The following is a 23,228-nucleotide window of genomic DNA, read 5'->3' on the forward strand; positions in this document are numbered from 1 at the left end:
TTAGGGACTTCAGTGATGAGTGGCAGACCTAGAGAAGTGGAGACCTAGAGAAGATGTGTGCCCTGGTGTGTGTGAGGCATCCTGCCAAGGTCCAATAGGCACCATTTACTTCTTTTCTCTTTGACTGGTCTTGATATTAGGAAGGAAAACCCAGGCAGGAGTCAAGCAAGTGGAGGAATGAATGGTCACATGCCTATGGTCCTCCCTGGAATCCACGAAACTTAAACTTGTGGAAGAGGCATCAGTTACATCGTTGCCTTCGCCATCACTGTGTGGCCTTTGGTCCTTAGGCATTGTGCAAGGGTGGCAGCTGTTAAGAGCAAGTGGCAAGCTTATGAAAAGTATTTGGAGAGAAAACACAAAACCATCATAAAATTCTAGAGCTGACAGAGCTAAACTACACAGACAAAGGACCTGAGATCCAGAGAGGTTAAGTGACTGTCCGCTATTTGGAATTTTCTTCAGAAATGAATAACAGTAGAGCTTCCCAGGTAGGCAGACAAAACTGTCATGTATTATATATTCATGAAGATGAATTGGGGGATGAAGGAAAAGAGGCTGTCTTGTTAATATGCAACACGAGGACTCAGAACCTCTCATGTACATATTTAGAATAGAAATAATTAATTTCCAACAGAAAAGCATGCCAGAACCATTAAAAAATAAGTTCTTATTATTTATTTAATTGGATAACTAGTATGGGGTAGGGGAAGCCCTCTCAAGTGAAGTAATCCCTACAGGCCCCAGGGTTGGCCTGAGTCTATTGAGAGGGGAAACCCTCTCAATTGAAGTAATTCCTACAGGCCCTCAGGGTTGGTGAGATTATTTCTGTCTAGAGCTGGCAGAGGTCCCAGAACTCAGTGATTATGGGATAAGAACAAGTCTCTGCAGGCAGGAATCATTAGCACCATCAAACCCTATTTACATAGCACCTGGGCACAGAACTGGCTGCCAAGGGCTTGCTCAAGGCCTCCTGACACTTTATCTGGGGAACCAGTGCCCTTGACAGGAACAAGAAGCTACATATTGATGCCAACAGAAAGGAGGCAATGTGTGAATGATTCTAAATGAATTTAAAGCTTTAGACAGGATCTTCCTTCTTAGTAATGTTTGTATAGGCTGATACAGTTTTATTTTCTGGGAAGCAAGGAATGATGAAAAGGTCATAAGTGGGTAATGAAGAACAAAGGAGGACATCACACACTCTCTACATTCTCATGGGGCCAAAGCCAACTCTTTTTGGTCACATTTTGCCAACTGGGGCCTTGGAGTTGAGAGTTCAGCCTGAGATCAGATGCCAAAGAACACTATATTCCATAAAGACCATTTCTCAACATAACTAAATATGCCATGTTTCTTAAAGAAGATATTATTTATTTTCTGTTGAATGTTAATTTTGTTATAATTATGTTACTGATTGCTGAATAACATCATGAATGATGAATAATGCTTTAGAATATTAGAGCTGTTCTGTTTACTATTTCATTTTAAACTCAAGTTGAATATGGTGTAGGCACTTTTATATCTGACAGATGGAGAGACTGAAGCTCACACAAGACCACAAAGCTGGTTGTGGCTGAGCCGAGACCGGGACATGACTTATCTCGTGTCTAGTCCGAGGCATTTCCCACTGGAAAGCACTGCCCATGCTGACCTGGCCTCGCTGAGCTCCCCCAGGGAGGGAGGCGCTGACCTGAGCTGCTGAATAAGGTCTTCGCCTTCCTTGATGACGTTGAGTGTGGCGTCCAGTGTGGCGGTCTGCTGCTGCTGGAACTGCTTTATCAGTTCCTGGACCGCATCCACTGAGTCTGCACAGACATCCTCTAGCATCTCCTTCTGAAGGTCTTCCATCCATGTCCACAACTGTGGGAAGAGAGCAGAGACTCTACTCAGGACAGAAGGGAGGGGCCAAGTCTGGGACAAGGGCAAGAAAGTCAGACTTGGGGCACCCAACATACCTTCAATCGGTCAGTGCAACATCAGACTGTCCTCATCAGCACACCTATGGATCGGTTTGTGTTTCTATATTTATATTCATTACCCATTTCTGTTAAGGTTATTCCATTAGTGTTGGCATTCCCTAAAGATGGGAACCACCCTTGGCTTTACTGCCCTGTGGTTCAGGGAAACGTGGTGTTAGAGCAGGGAGACCACTCATCTTTGAGAGATTGGGAAGAACAGGAGACTGTGATAAACAAATATTGTTTCATCTTTCAGAAAGGAGGAAAGGGAGGGCTCTATACACTTCCTCCAGGTAGCTAGATGTCAATTCCTAGAAATTTATTATCATTTTGCATATATGTAAAAAAGAATGTGATGCTCAATAAGAACCAAATGAAGATTAATTAAGAAAATATATGCTATGTTAAATCATTTTGTCCTTTGCAGGATTGACAGATGGTTAGAAAATTTAATGCTCAAGATGTAGCTTATCTTAATTTTAGTATGAGACATTTCCCCCATGATATTCAAGATGATGTAATGCAGTCAGGATGACATTACTAGTCAGACAAGTTTAAAATAGCTAAGTATAGTGTTTTGAACAGAATAAGCACTGGAAATGATGAAGAGCTGAACTGAATTACTAAAAACTCATTTATTGATAGCTCTTTCTCATGCTGAAAAATAGATCTCCAGTGGCTGCCGTAGTACTCCACCTCTAACTAATCTTACTGAGCACTTTGATAAATGATGGAGGGAAAGATGAGTCTGAAGTTTGCTTAGAAACAAAGAATCTACACCTGGCTAGCAGAAAAGATAAGTTCAGGGCTCTACCAGGAAAAAAAGCCAATAGAGAGAGAAAATTGATAGAAGATGATGTGGATTTTGAGTTCTGTTCATCCTGTAACTTAAAGTGCCTTTGAACAAAATCACCCTTTGCTCACCAAGACTTCATGTGTAAATTAGGCTGAGAAAAGCACAAAATAAAATTGCTAGTTATCTTCTGGTTCTAACATTCTGTAAGTTAAAATCATGGATAAATATCCACCTTGAGAATATTATTTCATCTAGTTGGTTCTTAGAATGGTAAATCATGGTATGGCCTTTGTAATAAGGGGTGAGAAAAAGAAATGATAAAGAGAGACAAAAATAATCTTCAGATTTGGACAAGGTATTTTTTGTTCTTTAGACAGGAGAGGCCCCAGATGTGGGAAAAGAGGTTGAGTTAACAATATTAATAAGCCTTGGAGGTAGAGAATAAGGGAGTATAAAGAATGTCCTCCTTAGACAGGTGAGAACATCTCTGAGCCTCAGTTTCCTAATCTACAAAATGAGAAGAGTAAGAACTGCACTGCTTACTTCAAAGATTATGAGTTAAATGATTTACTTATTATCAATGCTTTAAATAAACATATAGCTTTATGAATAAGCCTATAGCATTGTGGTGATGGCTATAACCAAATTATTATTCAGCGTCCCTGTCATTTAGCAATTTATAATCTGATTGTAATTAGTTCAGTTTATTTTCTTTAAATACACAACACAAGTTTTCAAGACCATGTACGCTGGGATACATATTCCTACAAGTATGAATGTACTTATTTCAAATCAGTATGAAATCAGGAAGTTCAGGATATGTTCATTATAGCTTGATGTTACTTCATACTTTCTGGTTGCCATTTTGCCTACAGAGCAAAACCATTTTCCAAGTGTGCTAAAGTCGATGGGTAAGAGATAATGGAGTTCCTAAAAAATTATTGTATAGAGAGACAACATAGCATAGTGGTTAAAAGTTTCAACACCAATTCTAGCATGTATTAGCTATACAACCTTTGGTAAGTAACCTACCCTCTCTGCACCTTGGTTTTCCTTATCAGTGAACCTAGCACACTGAAGGACCAAATCCAGTGTTCATCTTTTACCAATTCCAAAGTGAAGGAGTGTGTTAAACTTTTCCTCTGCCTTATAGTGGGAGACAACTTGCATCAAAAATATTTTTTAAATGTATAATATCTGGCACTTACTATATGCCAGGTACTATTTGTAAGGAATATATAGATATAGAGATAGATACATAGATAGATAGATAGATAGATAGATAGATAGATAGATAGATAGATCGATCGATCGATCTCACTTATTTGTGTGTGTGTACAAATAGACACACAAATATATTGACTAAGTTATCTTTAAAGCTCTGTGGGGGTAAGTACTATTATCCCCATTTTCCTGATAAGGAAAACCAAAACACAATTGAAATAGAGGATGAAGCTGTTTTGTTCTTGAGGCCATATCCCTTTTGAAGACATTTAGTTTTGGTTCCACAGTGGGTGGGTAGAGGAACATGGTACATGTGTACATGTGAGTGTCTATGGTGATTGTGGGTGTGTGTGTGTGTGTGTGTGTGTGTGTGTGCGCGCGCACGCCCATGTACTGATTTGAGCAAGAAATATCTTGGAAGATGATTTCACAAGGTTAGAAACAAATGGAAAAGGGCATTTAAATAAGCTGTCTAATAAAGAGCTGAGGTTGATTATCTTGGCCACATTCCTTAGTTAATTTGACGCATATTATTACTACAAAAATATCTAAAAATGGGTATTTTGAAACCTAGCAATTACAGCATTTCCATGGAAACACAGCAAGGAAAGAGAATTCTGACTGGATGATCTCCATAGAGCAGATGACACTTGCTACAAATGTCTCTTGCCTGGACAAAGGAAATGACGACTTGTGTAAATGCTTCTCTCTACATTCTCCCTAACTCTCCAGACCAGCAAACCACCAGCTGCCCTCTTAGACTCAGGCAAAAAGAAGATATTTGAAAGTTCAGCACAGTATGAACTAATAGCTGAGGCTCTGGATGTATAAGAAGGCTCCAAGCACATGTTTGTCACTTTCCTTTATCACGTAGCTCTTCTAAGGAGGGACGAAAGTTTTATTTTTGTAAAATAACACTTACTGGGATTGTTCCTAATTTAAAAAAAAATTTTTTCTTTTTTTTCCTAATTTTCAATTAAAAATATCATTGAAGAAAATGTATAAAACAAAAATAAATGCAAAGGAAAATTAAATCACCCATCACATTCTTAACTTCTTTGTATATTTATTTCTAGTCTTTATTTCATGCATGTGATCAAAACTCTGCTCATGCTGGATATATAGTTTTTAATGTATTATATACTGCAAGCCCTTTCTCATACCAATTAACGATCTTTGACAATGTGATTTATAATGACTGTATAATATTTTACTATATAAACATAATATGATTTGCTTAATGAATTGCCCAACATAGAAAATTTAGATGGTTTCTAATTACTCAAAATTATGAACAACGTTGCAATGAAATGGTTGAAGGTTAACCCTCCATCCGGATACCTACGGTCACCAAGAATTCACAGAGCAGGGCCAATGGGATTAAGCAGGGCCAATGGGATTAAGCAGACTCTTCAATCTGCAGAAGAAATGAGCCTGAAGGATATCTTTTTCATATTTTCCTCTGTTTCCTCTTTGATCCTAATTACAGTAAGTCTTTTGACGTAGAAAGTGGCCAAAAGTAAAATTATGAACTTCAGCCTGGGGAGTCATAGGAAGCCCAGGTTAAATCATTTATGAAGATGGATATTGAGTTCCTGCTTAGAAATCTCTGTACTGGGGGCTTTAATTCCTTCAAAATTACATCCAACAATGACATTCTCATACACATTGGCACTAACACAAAAACTTAGCAAATAATTGTAAGTGGGCAGAAAGGAAGAAAGCAAAGAAAAGAAGGAGTTAATCATAACTAGGTAGGAAGGATCTATGACAATATTTACCAGCAACTCCGATGCTACCCAAGGCACTTTAGTAAAATTGAGCAGAAGATCATCCTTTCATTTACTCCACCTACTATAAGAGGGAAAAATAACCATAGCAACTCAAAAGTCCCTAACAGACTTACAGACTTGGCTACTATCTTGTCTTGGGTAAGAAGCCAGAAGTTTGCCTACAGAGTCAAGAGGAAGGAGTCAAGAGTTAACAGGCCCAGGAGAAAACAGGACCCATAGTTCCCAAGGTTTGAGAGGTGGCGTGTCTTGAGAGGTATTAAATAGAATATAAAAAGATAAAACCACAGGAGATCCTTCTTCATTAGATCATCCAAGGATGCTCACTTCCACCTGCCTCGTAATCCATTTGTGTCTGCTATATAGCTCCTAGAGGAAAGCTCCCATAGGCAAACCCACCCTCCTTTATTTAGATTGCCTATGAAGTTCAAGACAAAGAACTAGAGTGGGCGAAAGATGTGATGGAATGGGTTTTTCCTCTCTACTACCTTTTTTCTTTTTTAAAAAGAAATGACTAGCTTCCCATTGCCACGTATACCTGTTCAATATTTATTCAGCATCTCTATATATCAGACGTAGTGATGGGAATGTACTGTAGAATCTACATCTACATGTCTAAACCCACATGTGTACTCTACACATGAGCACTTCGAATTTAATGAGGAAGAGCCAATCAGCTCAGTGTGATCCCAACATCATGGATGGAGATATGTACTTGGTGTTTTAGTCCAATCTGGATGGGAAGTTGGAAGCCCTAGGGAAGAATTTCAAGAAAAATGATGCCAGAGGTGAGTCCTCAAGTTCCTTATTTAGCCTACTTTAGAGATGCTTGAAGGATAAATTTGGGAGGAAGTTTTCTACTAGGAAAAAATATAGGTGTTAGTATTGTACTACTCAATTCTGTAATAATCATCATAATTATCACAAAATAACAGAGATTACGTAATCTCAAAGGTACGCGACATGCCTAAAGATCTAGATTTGGAAATCAGTCCTCCTTGGCATCCAAGATCTTGCTGTACTTAATGTGTGTGTGTTAACACACATATGTATGTATGTGTGCACATATGCATATCCATGTATATGTGTACATAATGCATAAGTGTGCACACGTCGCTACTCTTCCTAAAGGGGGCCTCAGACAGACTCATTTTGAGTTGGGAAGGTGACTAAGAGGGCGCATGCAGAAATTAAGTCCTGTAGATGACTCCTATGAACAGCTTCTCCATAACAGCCAAGATAACACTTTTCTTTCCATTGTGGAAAAAAGTCAGAATCTGTGTGATCTGAGAGTTGCACATCTCTTGACTAGAAAGATCCTCACAATCACACACCCCTTTGCATTCAGGCACAACTGCTCCTAATTTCTCTCATATTTTGGGAGAGACTACACTATTTCCTGACAGCCTCCTGTTTGAATAAATTTCCTGGTGGAGAAAATCCTTCCCAGTCTCTATTTTTTGGCCTTTGAAAGTCTATGTGGCAAAGGAGAAAAGCATGGGCTTCGGAGTCAGAAAGATTTGGGATCAATACCACATTCACCACATCCTAGCTGCAAGACCCTAGGCAAATTATTAATTTCTGATTTGTAAAACTGAAATAAAAGTGGTAATCCTTAGGGCTATTGGTTAGATAGACAGTGTGGCACAGAGTGGGTGCTAAATACATTCCAGTTCCTGTTCTCTTTCCTCATCTGCCCCTCAAAGTATGTTGCTCTCTTTAGTGCTATTTCATATGAATGTGATTTCATAAGCTGGATCGCAGTGTGAAAACAAGTCTCAGGTTCAAATAGGACCAAGCCTGGCAAGGTTTGAGAGATATGAGGGTAGACAATGGTAAATGATTGCAGCTCTGACTATTCACATCTCCCATACCTCCAGGCTGCCAGCACTTTCTCAGCTAAGGTCTACCCTCCCCATCAAGCCTCCGCTTTAGGGTTTGAAAATATAAAGAGGAAATAGAAGAGTAAGAAGAAAGAAGGAGAGCAGAGGAGTGGAGGAGACACAAGAGGAAAAAAGGAGGACAGGACCATGTGGGGTAGCGGTTAAGAACAAGGGCGCAGTATTTAGGAAGACAGGTCAAATCTCTGCTGCACTACTGAGAAGCTCTGTAACTTTAGGCAAGTTCTTTTCTGACCCGTAGTTTCTCCACTTGAAAATATATTTAATAAAATCTATATCATAAGATTACCATGAGGATTACATGAGACGATATATGTGTCTGGCAAGTAGTAGGTACCCAATTAAAAAAAAAATACTAGCTAATATATCTTGAATGCTTACAATGAACCAAATCTTAGGCTAGGTAAATCACCTGTATTACTTCAGGCTTAATTACTATTATTATTAATTGTTACTGTTGTCCACATCAAGTTAAAAAGAAGAGGAGAAGAAGAAAAAGAATCCTGAATTCACATTAGAACCATAAGGGGTGGTGGGACCACCCAGTCCAACTGCAAAATTTTGTAGTTGGGGCCAGGGACATGGTGATCTGCATAAGTCATATGGCTCTACAGCAGCAGAATCTGGACTAGAATCCTAGTCTCCTAGCTCCATGTACAGAAGGTGGGAGATGTAGCTAGAAAAGATTCCTAGAACCAATGTTACCCTTTCGGGAGTGGCACTTCCATGGAAACTGACACATCCACCACTTCCCCGGGCAGCCAGCACTCCCACAGCCCTCACAAGGAACAGGACTCCGGTTCATTCATGCTCCATTCCATCACCTACAGGCTCATAATTAAAGGAGAATACACATGCCTTTGGCTTCTGATACCATTGTTAAGAATTGGGTGAGCCACAAGCAAGCAGACAACCAGGCAGGAAAAGCTGGATTAAAGCTAATCCCCTTGCTTGACAGACACTCATCAGAGAGTGTCTGTGGGTCCCATGGAGAGGAAGCAGAGCCAGCTTCGGGGAGCTTGCCAGCCCTTCATCTGCCTGGGGAAATCTCAGTTTAGAAAACATTATCTTTTCATGTTTTTCTCTGATAGGCACTGCGACAATTTGCATTCATTCCCACAAAGTGTCAGAAAGCCTGTGAAGTAGTAACAACCAGGCTCCTTAATGCATTTCAAATTTCAAAAATCAACTTAATTAAGTAGGGTTCATTTTTTTTTTCCTGAGCAGCAATCAAACTTTAATTAATACACCATTAAAATGAATTCCTAGGGGAATACAAGCATGCACGTACCTAATGAGTTCATCTGCCAAGGGTGTTATCATAGGAGATGCTAAATGTGCCTCCTCACTGGCCACTTACTCAGTTTCAGAGTACCCCGTATTAATCAGAAATGAACAGCAATCACAGGTTTACAACCCTCCTACTCTGCATGGGCCCCCTGCCTTGCCAACAACAGAACATGATCCACCCTCTCCTCTCCTGTCTCCACTTTGTGAATGATTCAGGGTCAGATTTAAGCCCAGCAAACTTCCTCTTCTTTGGAGGGCACCTCAGTCCCTCTTGCTTCACTGGCTGTCACTCACTTTAATATCACCCTGTGGCAAACTCATTGAGAAGATTTAATTCCCTTTTTTGTTTGTTTGTTTGTTTAAATAAAAACATAGAACATGTTTGCAAACTCTGTATGTTCCTTGCTGGCAGCAAAGATGATGGAGAGTTCTGCGGGACTCTGGTTTCTGACAGGAAACAGCAACCAAGAGCAAGTGGGTGTCGGTTGGGAAAAGAGTCTCTGATCCTCTTATATTTCCTCTTGCAATGAATATTCATGTACCAGAGGTTCCCAAATTTCTCTAGCTGCAGACTGAATGTTCTAGCAGACTCCCCAAACCACCTGTCTCTTTGGCCCCCTAATCAGAGATGAGATGGAAAAATTTCCCCCATATTGGTTGAGACCTCAACACAGGTTTTTAGGGGCAAATTGTTAATGTCTTCAATCACAGGGGGCTAGTAACCCCCAGAACACCCAGGACCCTGGGCGTACCTTGAAAGCCATTTTACTGGGAAAGCGACCAGACCCCTGCCAGAAAAAACGAACCCAGCCAATGCCCGCTCTCGGCTGGCTGCCCTTACCTCTTTGGTGTGCGTGTGGAAGGAGACAGACATGTCCAGAAGAAGCTTCCGCTGCTCCACCCTGCGCACGAAGTCCTGGATGCGCACCTCCAGGTGTCGAGCTGCCTTGTAGATCTCCTCGGGGTCACATTCCCCCGTCTGAGCCAGCTGCTCTGCTGCTTCTAGGAGCTTGTCCGCATTCGTGTACGTATTCTGCCAGCAATAACAGTGAGGGAAAGTCAACTTGCAGTCACAAACTGAGCTTTATGCCTTCCCCCAGCCCACCCGGGGCTGCCCAGTGCTGGAGTGTGGGGCGTGGGAGCGGGGACGACAGCTCCCTGATCTGGCACGGAGGAGCTGAGCTCACGCCGAGCCCGCCTGCCGCCTCGCAGCAAGCTAGCAGCCTGCCTGGCAGCTTGGCACAAGTGGGCACTAGCTGGGTGCCTCCTCTGTCTCTGGGATTTCTCCGAGGTGGGGCGTCTCTGGAAAGGAGCAAGGAGACCTGCGAGAGTCCCCATTCCCCACTGACACCCTCCCCCCATGCCCCGCCCCCCACTGCCCTCACATCTCAGGCTGTCATTGCCAGAGTCAGAAACAACACAAAGATCTTCTGGGTTTCTGATGAGAACACCAAGGAAACAGTAAACTGGGGAACTTGTTTGACTTTTCCCTCAAGTTTCTTGTAACTAATTAGTTTTATCTTTTGAAACAGAGCTATCTCTTAGGAGGAGAAGGGGTCAGCAACTCAGGGAGCTAACAGAAAGAAGCAGCCACCGCCAGAGTGAGGAGATGCAGGCTATTGCCTGCGTGGCCAGGGAAGGCTTGATGTTTGCAGGAAGGTTAGGGAAGAGTACTGATTTTGTTTATTAAGCTACTGCATGACATGCACATCCCTCCACCACCCACCCGTCCCCACACGCCACATCTCTTACACGTGCGCGCGCACGCACACACACGCACAAATTCCTTCAACCCCTGTATGAATACGTCATAGTGTTCTCTAGAGTATTTCAAAAGAGTATTTCAATCAACTTATAATTACTATTCATCATGATGGGAGTCATTGCCTTTATAATAGCTGTTATATGTATGCCATGGATACGACTTTTTCGCAGCAGGATTCCTTTAAAAATATCTCCTGATAGTCACTGATTTAGAGCTAGTGACTCAAGCATACGTTATATTTCTTAATATCCCTACAGTCACACAATGCCCTAGAGGGTGGTGAACAAGTGGTTACCAGTGACGATTTGAATCTAGGAGCAGAAACAGTATCAAGTGCAAAGTGAGTGGAAAATTGAAATAGATTTATGAGCAGTGACTATAAGGTGTTTTACTTTGCCTGGGGAGGACAGGTCACCAGTTTCCATGGAGTTTTTTGGACTTATCTGAAGATATGGATGTTAAGGGTTGAACTGTGTTGTTCCTAAATTCACATGTTAAATCCTAACCCTTAGTACCTCAGAATGTGACCTGATTTGGAAACAGTGTCACTGAAGATGCCATTAGTTAAGATCAAGTCATAGCAAAAGTAAGGTGGGCCCTTAATTCAATATGACTTATGTCCTTACAAAAAGGACACCGTGTAAAAAGATAGACATACACACACACACACGCAGACGAGCATGCATGCACATACACACAGAGAACATCATGTGAAGATGAAGGCAGAGATCAGGGGATATATCTACAAGCCAGGGAATGACAAAGATGGCCAGCAAACCACCAGAAGTTAAGAGAGAGGCATGGAACAGAGTCTCCCTCATATTCCTCAAAATGAACCAACCCTCCTAACACCTTGATCTTAGACTTCTAGCCTCCAGAACTGTGAGACAATAAATTTGTTATGTTAGCTATCCAGTTACGGCAGCCTGAGCAAACAGAATGGGGTGGAACATTTCAGAGACTGTTGACCCAGCCTCTTGACTACACTGGAGGAGATAAGAAGGGCTTCAGCAAACACTTGTCATGGCCTTAAGGAATACCAAGAGAAGTCCCAGTTGATCCTTAAGGCATCCCTTCTGAAAAGCAACTGCAGTCCTAAAGCAGGTAAGGTGGAGGTGGGAATGGAGCTGAAAGGAGAAAAAATCCTTTGACTCCACCTGGAGAATTCGTGGACAAACAGATGATTCCTGTGTGAAGAAAGAGGCTTTGCCACTGAGTTAAATAATGGTAAATAAGGGCACCTCAATTCCGAAAGCAAATGAAGTACTCACAGTCATGATGGAAACACCAGGAGGGATGGGAAATGACAGGCATAAGGAGACTTCTGGGGCTGTGGGCCAGGTTAAGGAAGGTTCTTATGAGGTTGTCCACAATTTCTAGTAAATATACCTGGAGTTGATAGGGGAGAGTTTTTTTCAGGAATTCCTCACACCTTCCACTTTAAACTTTAGGGAATCTCGGGAAACCCCAAAGAAACACAGAGGTGGTGACTTTGTATTTTCTAGCCAAAAAATAAAAATGTGTGGCAGAGCCAAAGCAAGCTTGCTTTCAAGTTAAGTTTGGGACCAATAGGAGGTAAACAAAAACCAAAACTGAAGTGCCCCACTGCATGTCAGGGGACAACTTTGTCCCAGTTTGCCTAGGACTTTTCTGGTTTTAGCACCGGAAGTCCTGTATCCTGGAAAGCCTATCAGTACTGGGCAGATTGAGATGGTCGGTCATTCTAATACACATTCAACACTGTAGTTACCTCAGAGTACAGATACATATACAATGTATGCTACCTTAAAGGTGAATAAAACCATCCTTGAGGGAAATACTATAACAATACATAAAAAAGGTCAAGCAAAACAATAATAATTAGGAGCTAAGGTTTCTTGACATGATGTAGATGCCTAGAAGAAAATGAATAAAAACTGAGAATAGCTAAAAATGATCAAATATTTTTCACATTCCAAGGACCATTCCAAAGGTTTATATGCATATTAATTCATTTAATCTTCACAATAACCTTATGAGGTTGATACAGCCACCAGCCCTACTTTATCGATGAAGAAACTGAGGCACAAAAAATTTCTGGCCAAGGTCATGTCTCATAAGTGGTAGAACAAAGATTAAAATCTTGTCTGGCTTCAGCGCCCAAGTTCCAAACCGTTATTATACTACCCTGTCCGATGAAGAAGGGCCTTGCATGCCATGCTAAGGTATTTTACTCCAAAGTTGTGGGAAGCCACTAAGTGGTTTTGAGTAGAAGAGGAGTATGATTGGTGTGTAGTATATAGAGACACTACTCTGCCTCTTACACGGAGTGAATACAGAAGACTGAGGATGGGCAGGATTTAGCATAGAAGGAGGAGGGCTTCTGATAGACAGGACTCTCTCTCTTTTTGCTCATGGTACTCTGTTTATCCCATACCACAGCCACTATCATGCTCGTAGTAACAGTGTGCTTCCAAAGGTATCGTCAACTGGTCTGTGTGCTCTTGAAAGGTAGGTTCCATGTCTCACCTTTGGTTCTCCATGCCAAGCACCGTGACTGGCACACAACTTACTAAACATTTGCTGAATGAACAAGACTCAGAGATGGGAATGAGCATGGCATGTTTGGATAAGTTGAGTCAACCTGACTAAAATTGGAGTGTCAGGAAATCACATTGGACAAAACAGGGAAGAGCTAGATAATGGGTTTTAAAAAGAGAAAGGGACAATAAAAATAAGTGGGAGGGCAATGGGGTCAGCACTAAAAGCTGGGCTCCCTGCTCTACCCAAATTCAGCCCTCTTCCCCAACACTACCAGAAAGAGCTTCTAAAATTCATATCCAGTCACACCTCTCTTCTATTTAAAGTTGTTCAGTGGCTTCCTACTGCCTTTGGGGTAAAATACTTTAGTGTGGAATGCAAAGGCCTTCTTCATCTGACACCTGCTTTTCTCCCCTTCAGCTTCAACTCACATCACTCCCCTACAAACAACCTGCGAAATAAACTTTCACTCCCAGAAACTATTGCACTGAATCTTCCTTCTGTGCTTCTGCCCGAGATGCTCTTCCTCCATTTTTCTCCTTGACCAACTCTTATTTACCTTTTAAGACTCAGCCCAGGCATCACTTCATGCAGAAATTCCACACTCATATCCACTTTCCTCCCAAGGGTGGCTTAGGTGTGCTCCTCTGAGCTCCCAGAATGAACTGTGTTGACCTTCTCAATGGTACCTGTCACATTCTAATGCAAATATTTGCTTTTCTCGTCAGCTTAGGGGCAGAAAATGTCTTTCACATCTTCCCCTTAGTGCCCGGCATGGAGTAACTGCTCTATAAATATTTAGTGAATGAATTAATAAATTAAAGACTACATGAATCCCCATCAATCCTAATATTCAATCCTTGGCCTTCATCAAATACCTGACAAGACCTTACACGCTAGAAATCATGTTCAATGTTCAATTACATTTGGTTTATCCTACCTTCTGGCACAGTCTTGAAATAGGAACGTGCTTAGAGATTATCAACCAGAGTTATTAAAGCGCTACATTGATGTCTGTCATTGCCTCAAATTGGGACAAAGATCATAACAGGCTCCTGTTTCCCTTCTGACCAAATCAACAACAGTTTCTACCTCAGAGCAAGATTTTATCCTCAATTCTGAGTGTAGTTTCTAGGCATTCTTTGGTTTCTCAGTCTCTTAGCCTCTGCCTTAGACTTGACCCCTTAACAACATTTCCCAACTAATATGACACAAATGGGTTATGAGTACTGGGGCATCAATCTCTTGGCCCTTAGGACTTTCGAGCAGGGCCTGTGGTAGTAGAGCCCATGAGTTAAAGATTTGGGCTACAGTTCCTGTTCTTCCCTCCCCAACTCCCTTCCCTATGTCAACCAGATAAATTGCCCTAGATAATTCAGCCTTCAGATCTACCTTCCATTTCTCCTGCTGCAGCCTTGGCCTGGTACTTTTTTGCTTTCTTCTCAGGAAAAAAAAAAAAGAACATTCTAGGATAACTTATCCCTACAAATACAGGCATTCCAGCAACACAAGCATGGTTTCACACTCCCTGGACTGAAGAGAGAATGCAGGGCTTTTAAAAGGAAAAGGGTGAAAGAGACAATGAATTAAAGCAAGAGTCGACTTCCTAGATAATATGGAGTTAGCACCCTTGGCTCTATGCTCTGAGGATAAGGAAGGAAGGCTGAGGCTGAGAATTCATGCATTATTCAAAAGAGGCAGTATGGATTGGTGAGTATCACTACTAGAGGACCAGAAGAGAACGTCCTTCCTGATGATTGTTTTTCCAGGCTGGCATGGCTGGAACAAATGGGCCAAATGAGAAGAAAGGAGCAAAAATACACAAGCATTAACCCATTTCCCATTTGCCCTGAGAATACGTGCTGGCGGTACTTGTGGCTACAGCGTTTACCCCGAGATAACTCGTGGATTACAGTTCTAACCTTATCTCCAAAGTTTGCCACGAAATATCTCGCTTATATTATAATTTTTGCATCACTCTAGTATAGAGATAGTCTTTGGAAGAAAATGGCATCATTCTATTTATGGTATTCTGTTTTTAGTAGTGGTACTTCTATTTACAAAATATAGTAATTTTCAATCGCTGAAAATGTCAACTCCTGGAAAACACAGCATGTGTGATGTTAACATCGTTCTGGAACAGTCATTAGCTGGAGATGCATATGATGAATCTAATTTATGTATACATTTCTGTTACATTAGAAGTAAAGACAAGTTCTGTTTCGAAATAACTCCAAGAACAGTTTTCATATTTTATTTTTACATTGAAAACCAGTCAGATTTGCTTCAGCATCAAAATTACATAATTTAATTTATGTAATTTAATTTATGTAAAATTAAATGAATGCTGGTAGCAAGCTGTACTTTTTTTTCTAAATGGGAAATGAGTTAAAGGAAAAGGACACAGAAGCACAGGTACTGGGGAGGATACAGACTTGTCTCTGGATCTTGACATTACTGAATGGCAAGCAAATCAAACCTTACAGCAAATAGTACTTTGTAGTTAACAAATAAATCTCTTTCACCTTCTTTCCTTACCCAATCTGGGGCATATCTGTGTGAGAGGAAACTACCTGACACTGCAGAAAAAAACCACTTGAAAGGATTAGAGGTAACGGAATCCAGTACTCACGCGGGGCTAGGAATAGTACCTGCTCTCACCAGTCGGACCAGAAAACCTCATGATTCACAAGATATTGGGTGGAGTACTCAGAAGAGCCTCAGCACGGATAAATAATTAGCCCTAGACTGACTGAGCACTGCTCTGGTATCACCTAACATTTTAAAAGAAAGACCTAAAAGGATCGAACTTTTTTCAAGTAGTTAACTATGTCTCAGAACAAAACTTAAAAATATTTATAGAAATACAGAAATATCCAGCAACCGACAAGGTAAAATCCACAACATATGGCATCTAGTAAAAAATTACCAGGCATACATACAAAGAAACAGGAAAATATAACCTATAATGAGGAGAAAAAAATAAATCAAAACTGACCCAGAATTGACATAGATGTTAAAATTAACAGATAGGGAATTAAAAATAGTTATTACGACTATTTCATATGTTCAAAAGTTATGCAGAGAAACAGAAGACATTAAAAAAAAGACCCTGCACTTCTAGAGACGAAAAACATACTGGATGGTATTAACAGCAGGGTCGACATTGCAGAAGAAAAGTTGACTGAACTTGAGAACACAGCAATAGAAAGCATTAAAAATGAAATGCTGAGGGAAAAAAAGTATTTTTAAAAATGAAGCATCAGGGAATTGCAGGACAACTTTAAGCAAGCTAATATACACGAATTGAAATCTCTAAAAGAGTTGGGGGGAGTGAAAAAGAGATTTGGAGGAAAAAATGGAGGACCAAAGTTTCCAAACTTAATGAAAACTATAAATCCACAGGTCCAACAAACTCAACAAACCCTCAACACAAGAAACAGGAGGAAACACCAAGGCACATAAAAATTGAATCAAATCAAGTGGGGAATAAAAGGAAATCTTAAAAGTGACCAAAGGAAAAATGACATGCTATACACAAAAGAACAAAGATAAAGATGACAGCAGACTTCTCATCAGAAACAATGCAAGCAATAAAGCAGTGGAGGAACATTTTTAGAGTAAAGACAACAATAAAAACTGTCAACGTAGAATTCTATGCTCAGCACAAAAGTTTTTCAAAAACAAAGGTGAAATAAAGACATTTTAAGACATACAAAAGCTGAAAGAATTCTTCACTAGACTTGAATGAGAAGAAATGTTAAAAGAAGTCCTTCAGGAAGAGGGAAAATGTTAACAGATGGATATGCAGATCCACACACAGGAATGAAGAGCATTGGAAATTCTAACTATACGGTTAAATCTATAAAAAATTTTCTTTTTTAAATCTCTTTAAAATATAATATGTTAAAATATTTAAACAAAAATAATAATATTTAGTGTGGGGTTTAAAGCACACATTTAAGTAAAATATAGAACAATAATTGCATAAAGGCCAGGAAGGGAGAAATAGAAGTAAACAATTTTAAGTTTCTTATACTATGATGCAAGGTATCATATTACTTGAATGTAAACTGTGATAAATTAGTGACCCATTTTATAAACCCTAAAGCAACCATTAAAGTAACAAAACAGTTATAGCTAATAAGCCAACAAAGAGATAAAATGAAATCATAAAAATATTCAATTAATCCAAAAAAAGAAAAAGAGAAAGAAAAAGTAACAAAGAATAGATGAAACAAATAGAAAAAAATAACAAGGTAGATTTAAACTCAAAATATCAATAATCACATTAAATGTAAATTGTCTAAATACCACAATCAAAAGGCAAAGATTGTCAGATCGGATAAAAAAGCAAATCCCAACAATATGCTGTCTACAAATGCACTTCAAACGTAAAGACACAAATAGGTTAAAAGTAAAATGATAGACAAAAACATAGTATGATAACTCTAATAGAAAGAAAGCTGGGATAACTATCTTAATATTAGATAGAGCAAATAACATTACCAGGAAAAAAGAAGGTTACTTCATAATATAAAGGAGTCAATTTGTCAAGAGAATGTAATAATCCTAACATTTATGCATCTAAAACAAAAATTTAAAATATGTGAAGCAAAAACTAATAAACTTGCAATTGTAGACAAATCCACAATTGCTGTCAGAGATTTAATTCTCCCTCTCAACAAATAATAGAACAAGTAGATAAGACATTAGTAAAGATATAGGAGATTTGAAAACTCTCAATCATCTTTACCAAAATATCATTTATAGGACGCTACACCCAACAACAGCAGAATACACACTCTTTTCAAGTGCTCACAGAACATTTACCGAGATAAACCATATTCTGGGCCATAAAATAAGTCTCAACAAATTTAAAAGGATATGAGTCATACAAAAGATTTTCTCTAATCATAATGTAATTAAATTATAAATCAATAATAGAAATATCTCTGAAAAATCCTCATGAAGTTGGAAAATAAATAACACATTTTTAAATAATCCAAGTGTCAAAGAAGGCAGTTATCAGCTTATCAGGTGTCTATAGTGTACTAGACATTGTGTTAGGCTCTTTATATACAGTACATTTAAGCTTTGGGATCAATCATATGATAGGCATTAATTAATTTCCTTTTACAAATGAGAACAATGAGGCTCAGAGGGGTAAAGTAACGTGTCGAAGAATGTCACATAGCCAGAAAATGGCAGGCCATGTCTCTCTGACTGTAACCTTCAGGCACTATTCATTGAAATATGTACCTCTCTAACTCAGTGTAAAATCTCCATTTCCTTTTCTTCTCTGTTACTTTGCTTTATACTCACTCTTATTCCTTTGCTTTTTAAATGATGACATTGTAATTGTCCATTTGCTACTGCCGTTTTTTTGTTTTGAGATATACTTCCACCACATACATGTTGACTTTAGAAAGAACTGTATTCTCCTTGAAGGAAAGAGTCCTATCTTACTCATCTTTCCTGCCTCAATTACTCATGAACATACTTAGTAAGCTCTGCGCTCTCCTTCCAACAGGCACTCAACCAAAAGACTCTGCAGCCCAACATCTTGTCAGCAGTAAGGCTTGGAAATGCCTGTTTCTCGTCTCCACTGTAGGTATTTCCCAGTTTTAGAACGAGTAATGATCCTAAAGTTCCTCTGCAAGCTTCTTATTTAGCACTGGGAATGTACTTTCCATGTAAATGGGAGTTAGAATCCCAGGATAATTAAAAGAAACTCAATTGGGCATGTAATATCTTAAAAATATAGTACTGATCTAGCACATCATGTCCAATCAACCAAAATGTTTAACTAGGGTGATATAGGAAAATGCTTTTCAGTTTTCATCTTGGAGCAGCAGGCATACATTTTTCCTCCATCTTCTGGCTCTTGCAGGAGAGGAGGGGAATGGATTCTGGCAATGGCAAAGTGGTCTTTGCTGGGAAGTGGTAGGAAGGAGAAGAGGTACCAGTGATTGGTTAACCCACCACATTACATCTGCTGGGAGGACATCTTCCTAGGTGTTCTGAATAAGGAAACAAACAATAGTTGCTTCCATTAGGGCAATTTGTATGTCCAAACAGGGAGTGTCAAATGAGTAGTCCTAACCAGATGCTCCTAAAATTGGAGATTGCACTAATCTTCAGTCTACTGATCGAGACTGATACCAAAAATAATTACTGCAGGTGCAGATGCATCCCAACACCAACAGTCTGGGTGCAGAGATTATCCCTAGGAACCTAAATGCCAGCATTTTCAGGTTTACATACACATCATCACCCTGTCCTATTCTTACACACATCTCAACTTTCTAGAGAGCATTTTCCTCTATATCTAAAATGCTTCAGTACCTTTTCCTACTAATGATAAATGGTATATTTTCAGAACTCCGCATTTTTTAAATAGTTTTATTTTCCTACAGTCTAATTTTTTTTTATGCATTTAAGAATGTACCTAGGCCTAGGAATTCTGAGAACAGAAAAGCAGTTGTTCTTCACTAGGATATTCTCTCTTTTATTGATTCCTTTTGTTTCCTTCTAATCCTCACTAACCCTCTTCATTCACATATTATGCTTTAAAGGAATTTCAATGTATTTCCTCTCAGTTGCAGGCCATATATGTAGTCATTCTCAGGAAAAATACCAAAAAAAAAAAAAAAGAGAGAGAGAGAGAGCGCGCTAACTAACTGTTAGCATATTATTTATTTAATATAATAATGACAACATAGCAATACCTTGTTTCTGGACCAAAAGGCAGGGTCAATGCTAGAGATTGCCAGTATAGGTTACAAGGTACTATTTGGCAGAAAATACCAGGTCTAGCTTCTAAGAAAGGACCAGCCAAGTTCCAGAGAATGCTGCCACTCCTAGGGAACAGAGACATAAAGCAAAGGAGGACTTTCTTCCAGATTCTCCCCACCTATCCCCCCAGGGCATGGAGATCTGCTGAAGGCAGAGACAGAACCAGGATTGGTGCTTAGACTGGAACCCAAAGAAGATGATACAGATAGGAAGCGGACAAGAGGTCAGAGCTTGGCCCAGAGGTGCTATCTATTTACAAGGTAAAAACCAGGAGAGTGCCATGCAGACACAGAGTTCTGAAGCCTGTGAAAGGAAGTATTTAATCTTCTTCCCATTGAGCAAGCCCAGATGCAGCCAGCTGGCATCCATATTGCTGTGGAGAAGCAGACCACCATGCTGGGAATTTGAAAACACAATCTCCACCCTGATCACCCTTCTCCCTTCCCTCCTTGCCCTCATTCTGCTCAAACTGGAAAAAATAATGAAAGAGAACATGTAAGCGTGACTGAAGAATGTAGACAAAAAATATTTTCAAAGAAGGTTAGACCTAAGTGTTCAGATGTGGACACGTGGATTGCCCAGTCACCCTGGCCTTGCAGAGGTTTGTTCTCACATGGCATTCTTAAACCCAAGAAACAAGTATGGTGAGACTGCATCCCCAAGGAATAGAGACAAGTAGGGCCACCTGCTGCAGGGTTTGGCAATTCAAGTGGTATGGGGGAAAATGTACCCAAAGTAATGTTCTCTCTCAAAAGATGTAACTTTGTAGTGTTGCTGTTTTTCCTGTTTTCCATATTCTATGTTTGGCTGTCTGTGGGAGGCAGTGGGTGAGAGAGGGAGAGGCAGAGTTTTAGAGATACAAGGCAGTTGGCTTAAAAATATTGTTGAAAACCTTAAGGTTTGTGAATTTATTTTTCTCTCTGTTTCACCCCTGCAGGGGACAGGCAGGGAAAGGCTAGGCCTGACCCAGGAAAATGGGGGTCAGATGGTGAGGTGAACAAAGCAGAGGGTCTGGCCCACACTTTTGCCTCTGCCCCAGCTGGCAGAGTGCACCAAGTCCTTTTGCCCTCTTTTGGTCACACATAGCCCTGTAGGTCCAGGGTTACCCATGTCTACACAGAGCTCACCATCTCTGACCAAAGAACAGAGGTCGCTGACCCGCCTTGCTAATTATGTTCTTGCTCACTGCAAACCTTTGCAGACCTTGGTCCCCTGCTCCCTTCTCTGTTCTTACCTTAGCTAAATTCTCTGGGTTTGATCCACAGATTATATGGAACTGGATTTCTCAAGAGCAGCAGTATTAACATTTTGGGCTGGATAATTCTTTGTTTGGGAGGCTGTTATGGGTTGAGTTTTATCCTTCCAAAAAGATAGGTTGAAGCCTTAACCTCCAACACCTGTGAATGTGACCGTCCTCAGGAAGTGTCGTTGCAGGTGTAATTAGTTAAGATGAGGTCATACTGGAATTAGGTAGTCTTTAATCCAGTATGACAGAGCGCCATGAGATACAAAGGCCAAGACTGGAGTAATGCAAAAGAATGCCAGAGATTGCTAGCAAACCACCAGAAGTCAGGAGAGAGGCTTGGAACAGATTCTTCCTCACGGCACTCCGAAGAAACTAATCCTGCTGACACTTTTATCTCAGACTTCTAGCGTCCAGAACTGTGAGATAAATCATTTCTGCTGTTTTCGGCCATCCTGTTTGTGGTACTTTGTCACAGTAGGACTAGGAAACTAACAGAGAGTCTGTTCTGTGTACTGTAGGATGTTTAGCTGCATCCCTGGCCTCTACCCACAGAATGCCAATAGCAACCCCTTAGATGCAATATCCAAAAATGTCCCCAGACATTGCCAAATGTCCCTAGGGAGGGAGAAAAATCATCTTTTTGGAGGGAACCACTGTTTGAGACCCTAGAGGAAGCCCCAGTGAGGGCAACCACGCAACTTCCTCTGCTCACAGTGCGTTTCTTGTGCTCCTTCAGATGGTAGAAGACTTAAGGGGTCATCTAAGTCCTGTGGTTCTCACAGGACAGGATGAGGGGTTAGATAAAGGTGCTTGGGGGAGAAAAGCAATGCCTATGACCTCCCCCAGATTGCTCAAACCAGAATGAGCCAAGAGTGGGGATGGTGGTACACAGTTTTAACAGCTCCCCAGGAGACCATAATTGCAGCTACTGTCTAAGGTTGAAAGGCAGGGCTCAAAGCCTGGGCTGAAATTCCGAGGTGAGAGAAACCTAGTTTTAAATGCCTTAAAATGGCTATGGCCTTTGAATGAATGGTAATTCTCCCAAAGACCAGAAACACTTGAGAGAACTAAGGACTATAATGTATTTGACATCTTGCTTAGAAGTTTAAATATATTAACTGTGATTTATAAAAGTAAAAACTAGAAATAACCACAGTGTCCAACAACAAGGGATGGTTCACTATATTGTGGTGCAGTCCTGTGATGCAGTCATTATGGTTATGTTTTAAAGACGATTTAGTGATCCGAGGAAGTGTTCTTGATATAAAATTACATGAAGAAGTCAGGACAAACCAAACTATGGTTCTGAGTCTATCTACTGATCAATCAATTGATTGAAAAAACTACTGATACTTAGGGCTAACCAGTTTTGGATCCACTTATAAACATTATAACATGGTAGATTATACTATCATATCATATTACAGATAAGAAAACTGAGGCTTAGAAGGCAAAAGAACTTGAGTAAGTTCACATAGTTGGTGAATGGCAGATGCCAAGCTGGAATTCACATTTCTTTGACCTCAAGCAAAACATTCTTTGCATTATGCTGTGCTAAATGGTAATTTGCCAATAAATATTAATAGTTTATACATAAGTATCTTTGAGTGATACTAGGGATGATTTTTCTTTTCCACTATTTTTCTGTTTTCCAAATGTTCTATGATGAACATGTATTAATTTTATAATCAGAAAAAATGGGAAAAGCTTTTAAAGTCTAAAAATTATATTCAGGGAACTCTTTAGAAATTATTCCAAAAACAAACAGAAATTTTTATGTTTATATGTTTGCTTATTTTTGTATGTGTAAGAAGAAAGATGTGCAAGTTGACTATGATTATCTTGAGAGAGAGAGATTGGTAAGTGGGAGTGCAGGGGTAATTAGCATTTTTATTTACATTTCTTTGCAATATTTTACTTGTTATTGCAACTAAAGG

The 23,228-nt window shown here is 40.0% G+C and overlaps 1 protein-coding gene across 1 annotated transcript in view; it reads right to left on the reverse strand.

The window, feature by feature from the left end:
* The window catches only part of KALRN (kalirin RhoGEF kinase), a 640,142-nt gene that overhangs the window by 299,317 nt on the left and 317,597 nt on the right, over window positions 1-23,228 (reverse strand). The window contains 2 exon segments of the mRNA XM_023520165.1: window positions 1,655-1,863; window positions 9,804-9,995. Of these exon segments, the coding sequence (XP_023375933.1) occupies window positions 1,655-1,863; window positions 9,804-9,995 (401 nt within the window).

This window comes from Pteropus vampyrus, unplaced genomic scaffold (genome assembly GCF_000151845.1).
Source record: "Pteropus vampyrus isolate Shadow unplaced genomic scaffold, Pvam_2.0 Scaffold1, whole genome shotgun sequence".
Taxonomy (NCBI): domain Eukaryota; kingdom Metazoa; phylum Chordata; class Mammalia; order Chiroptera; family Pteropodidae; genus Pteropus; species Pteropus vampyrus.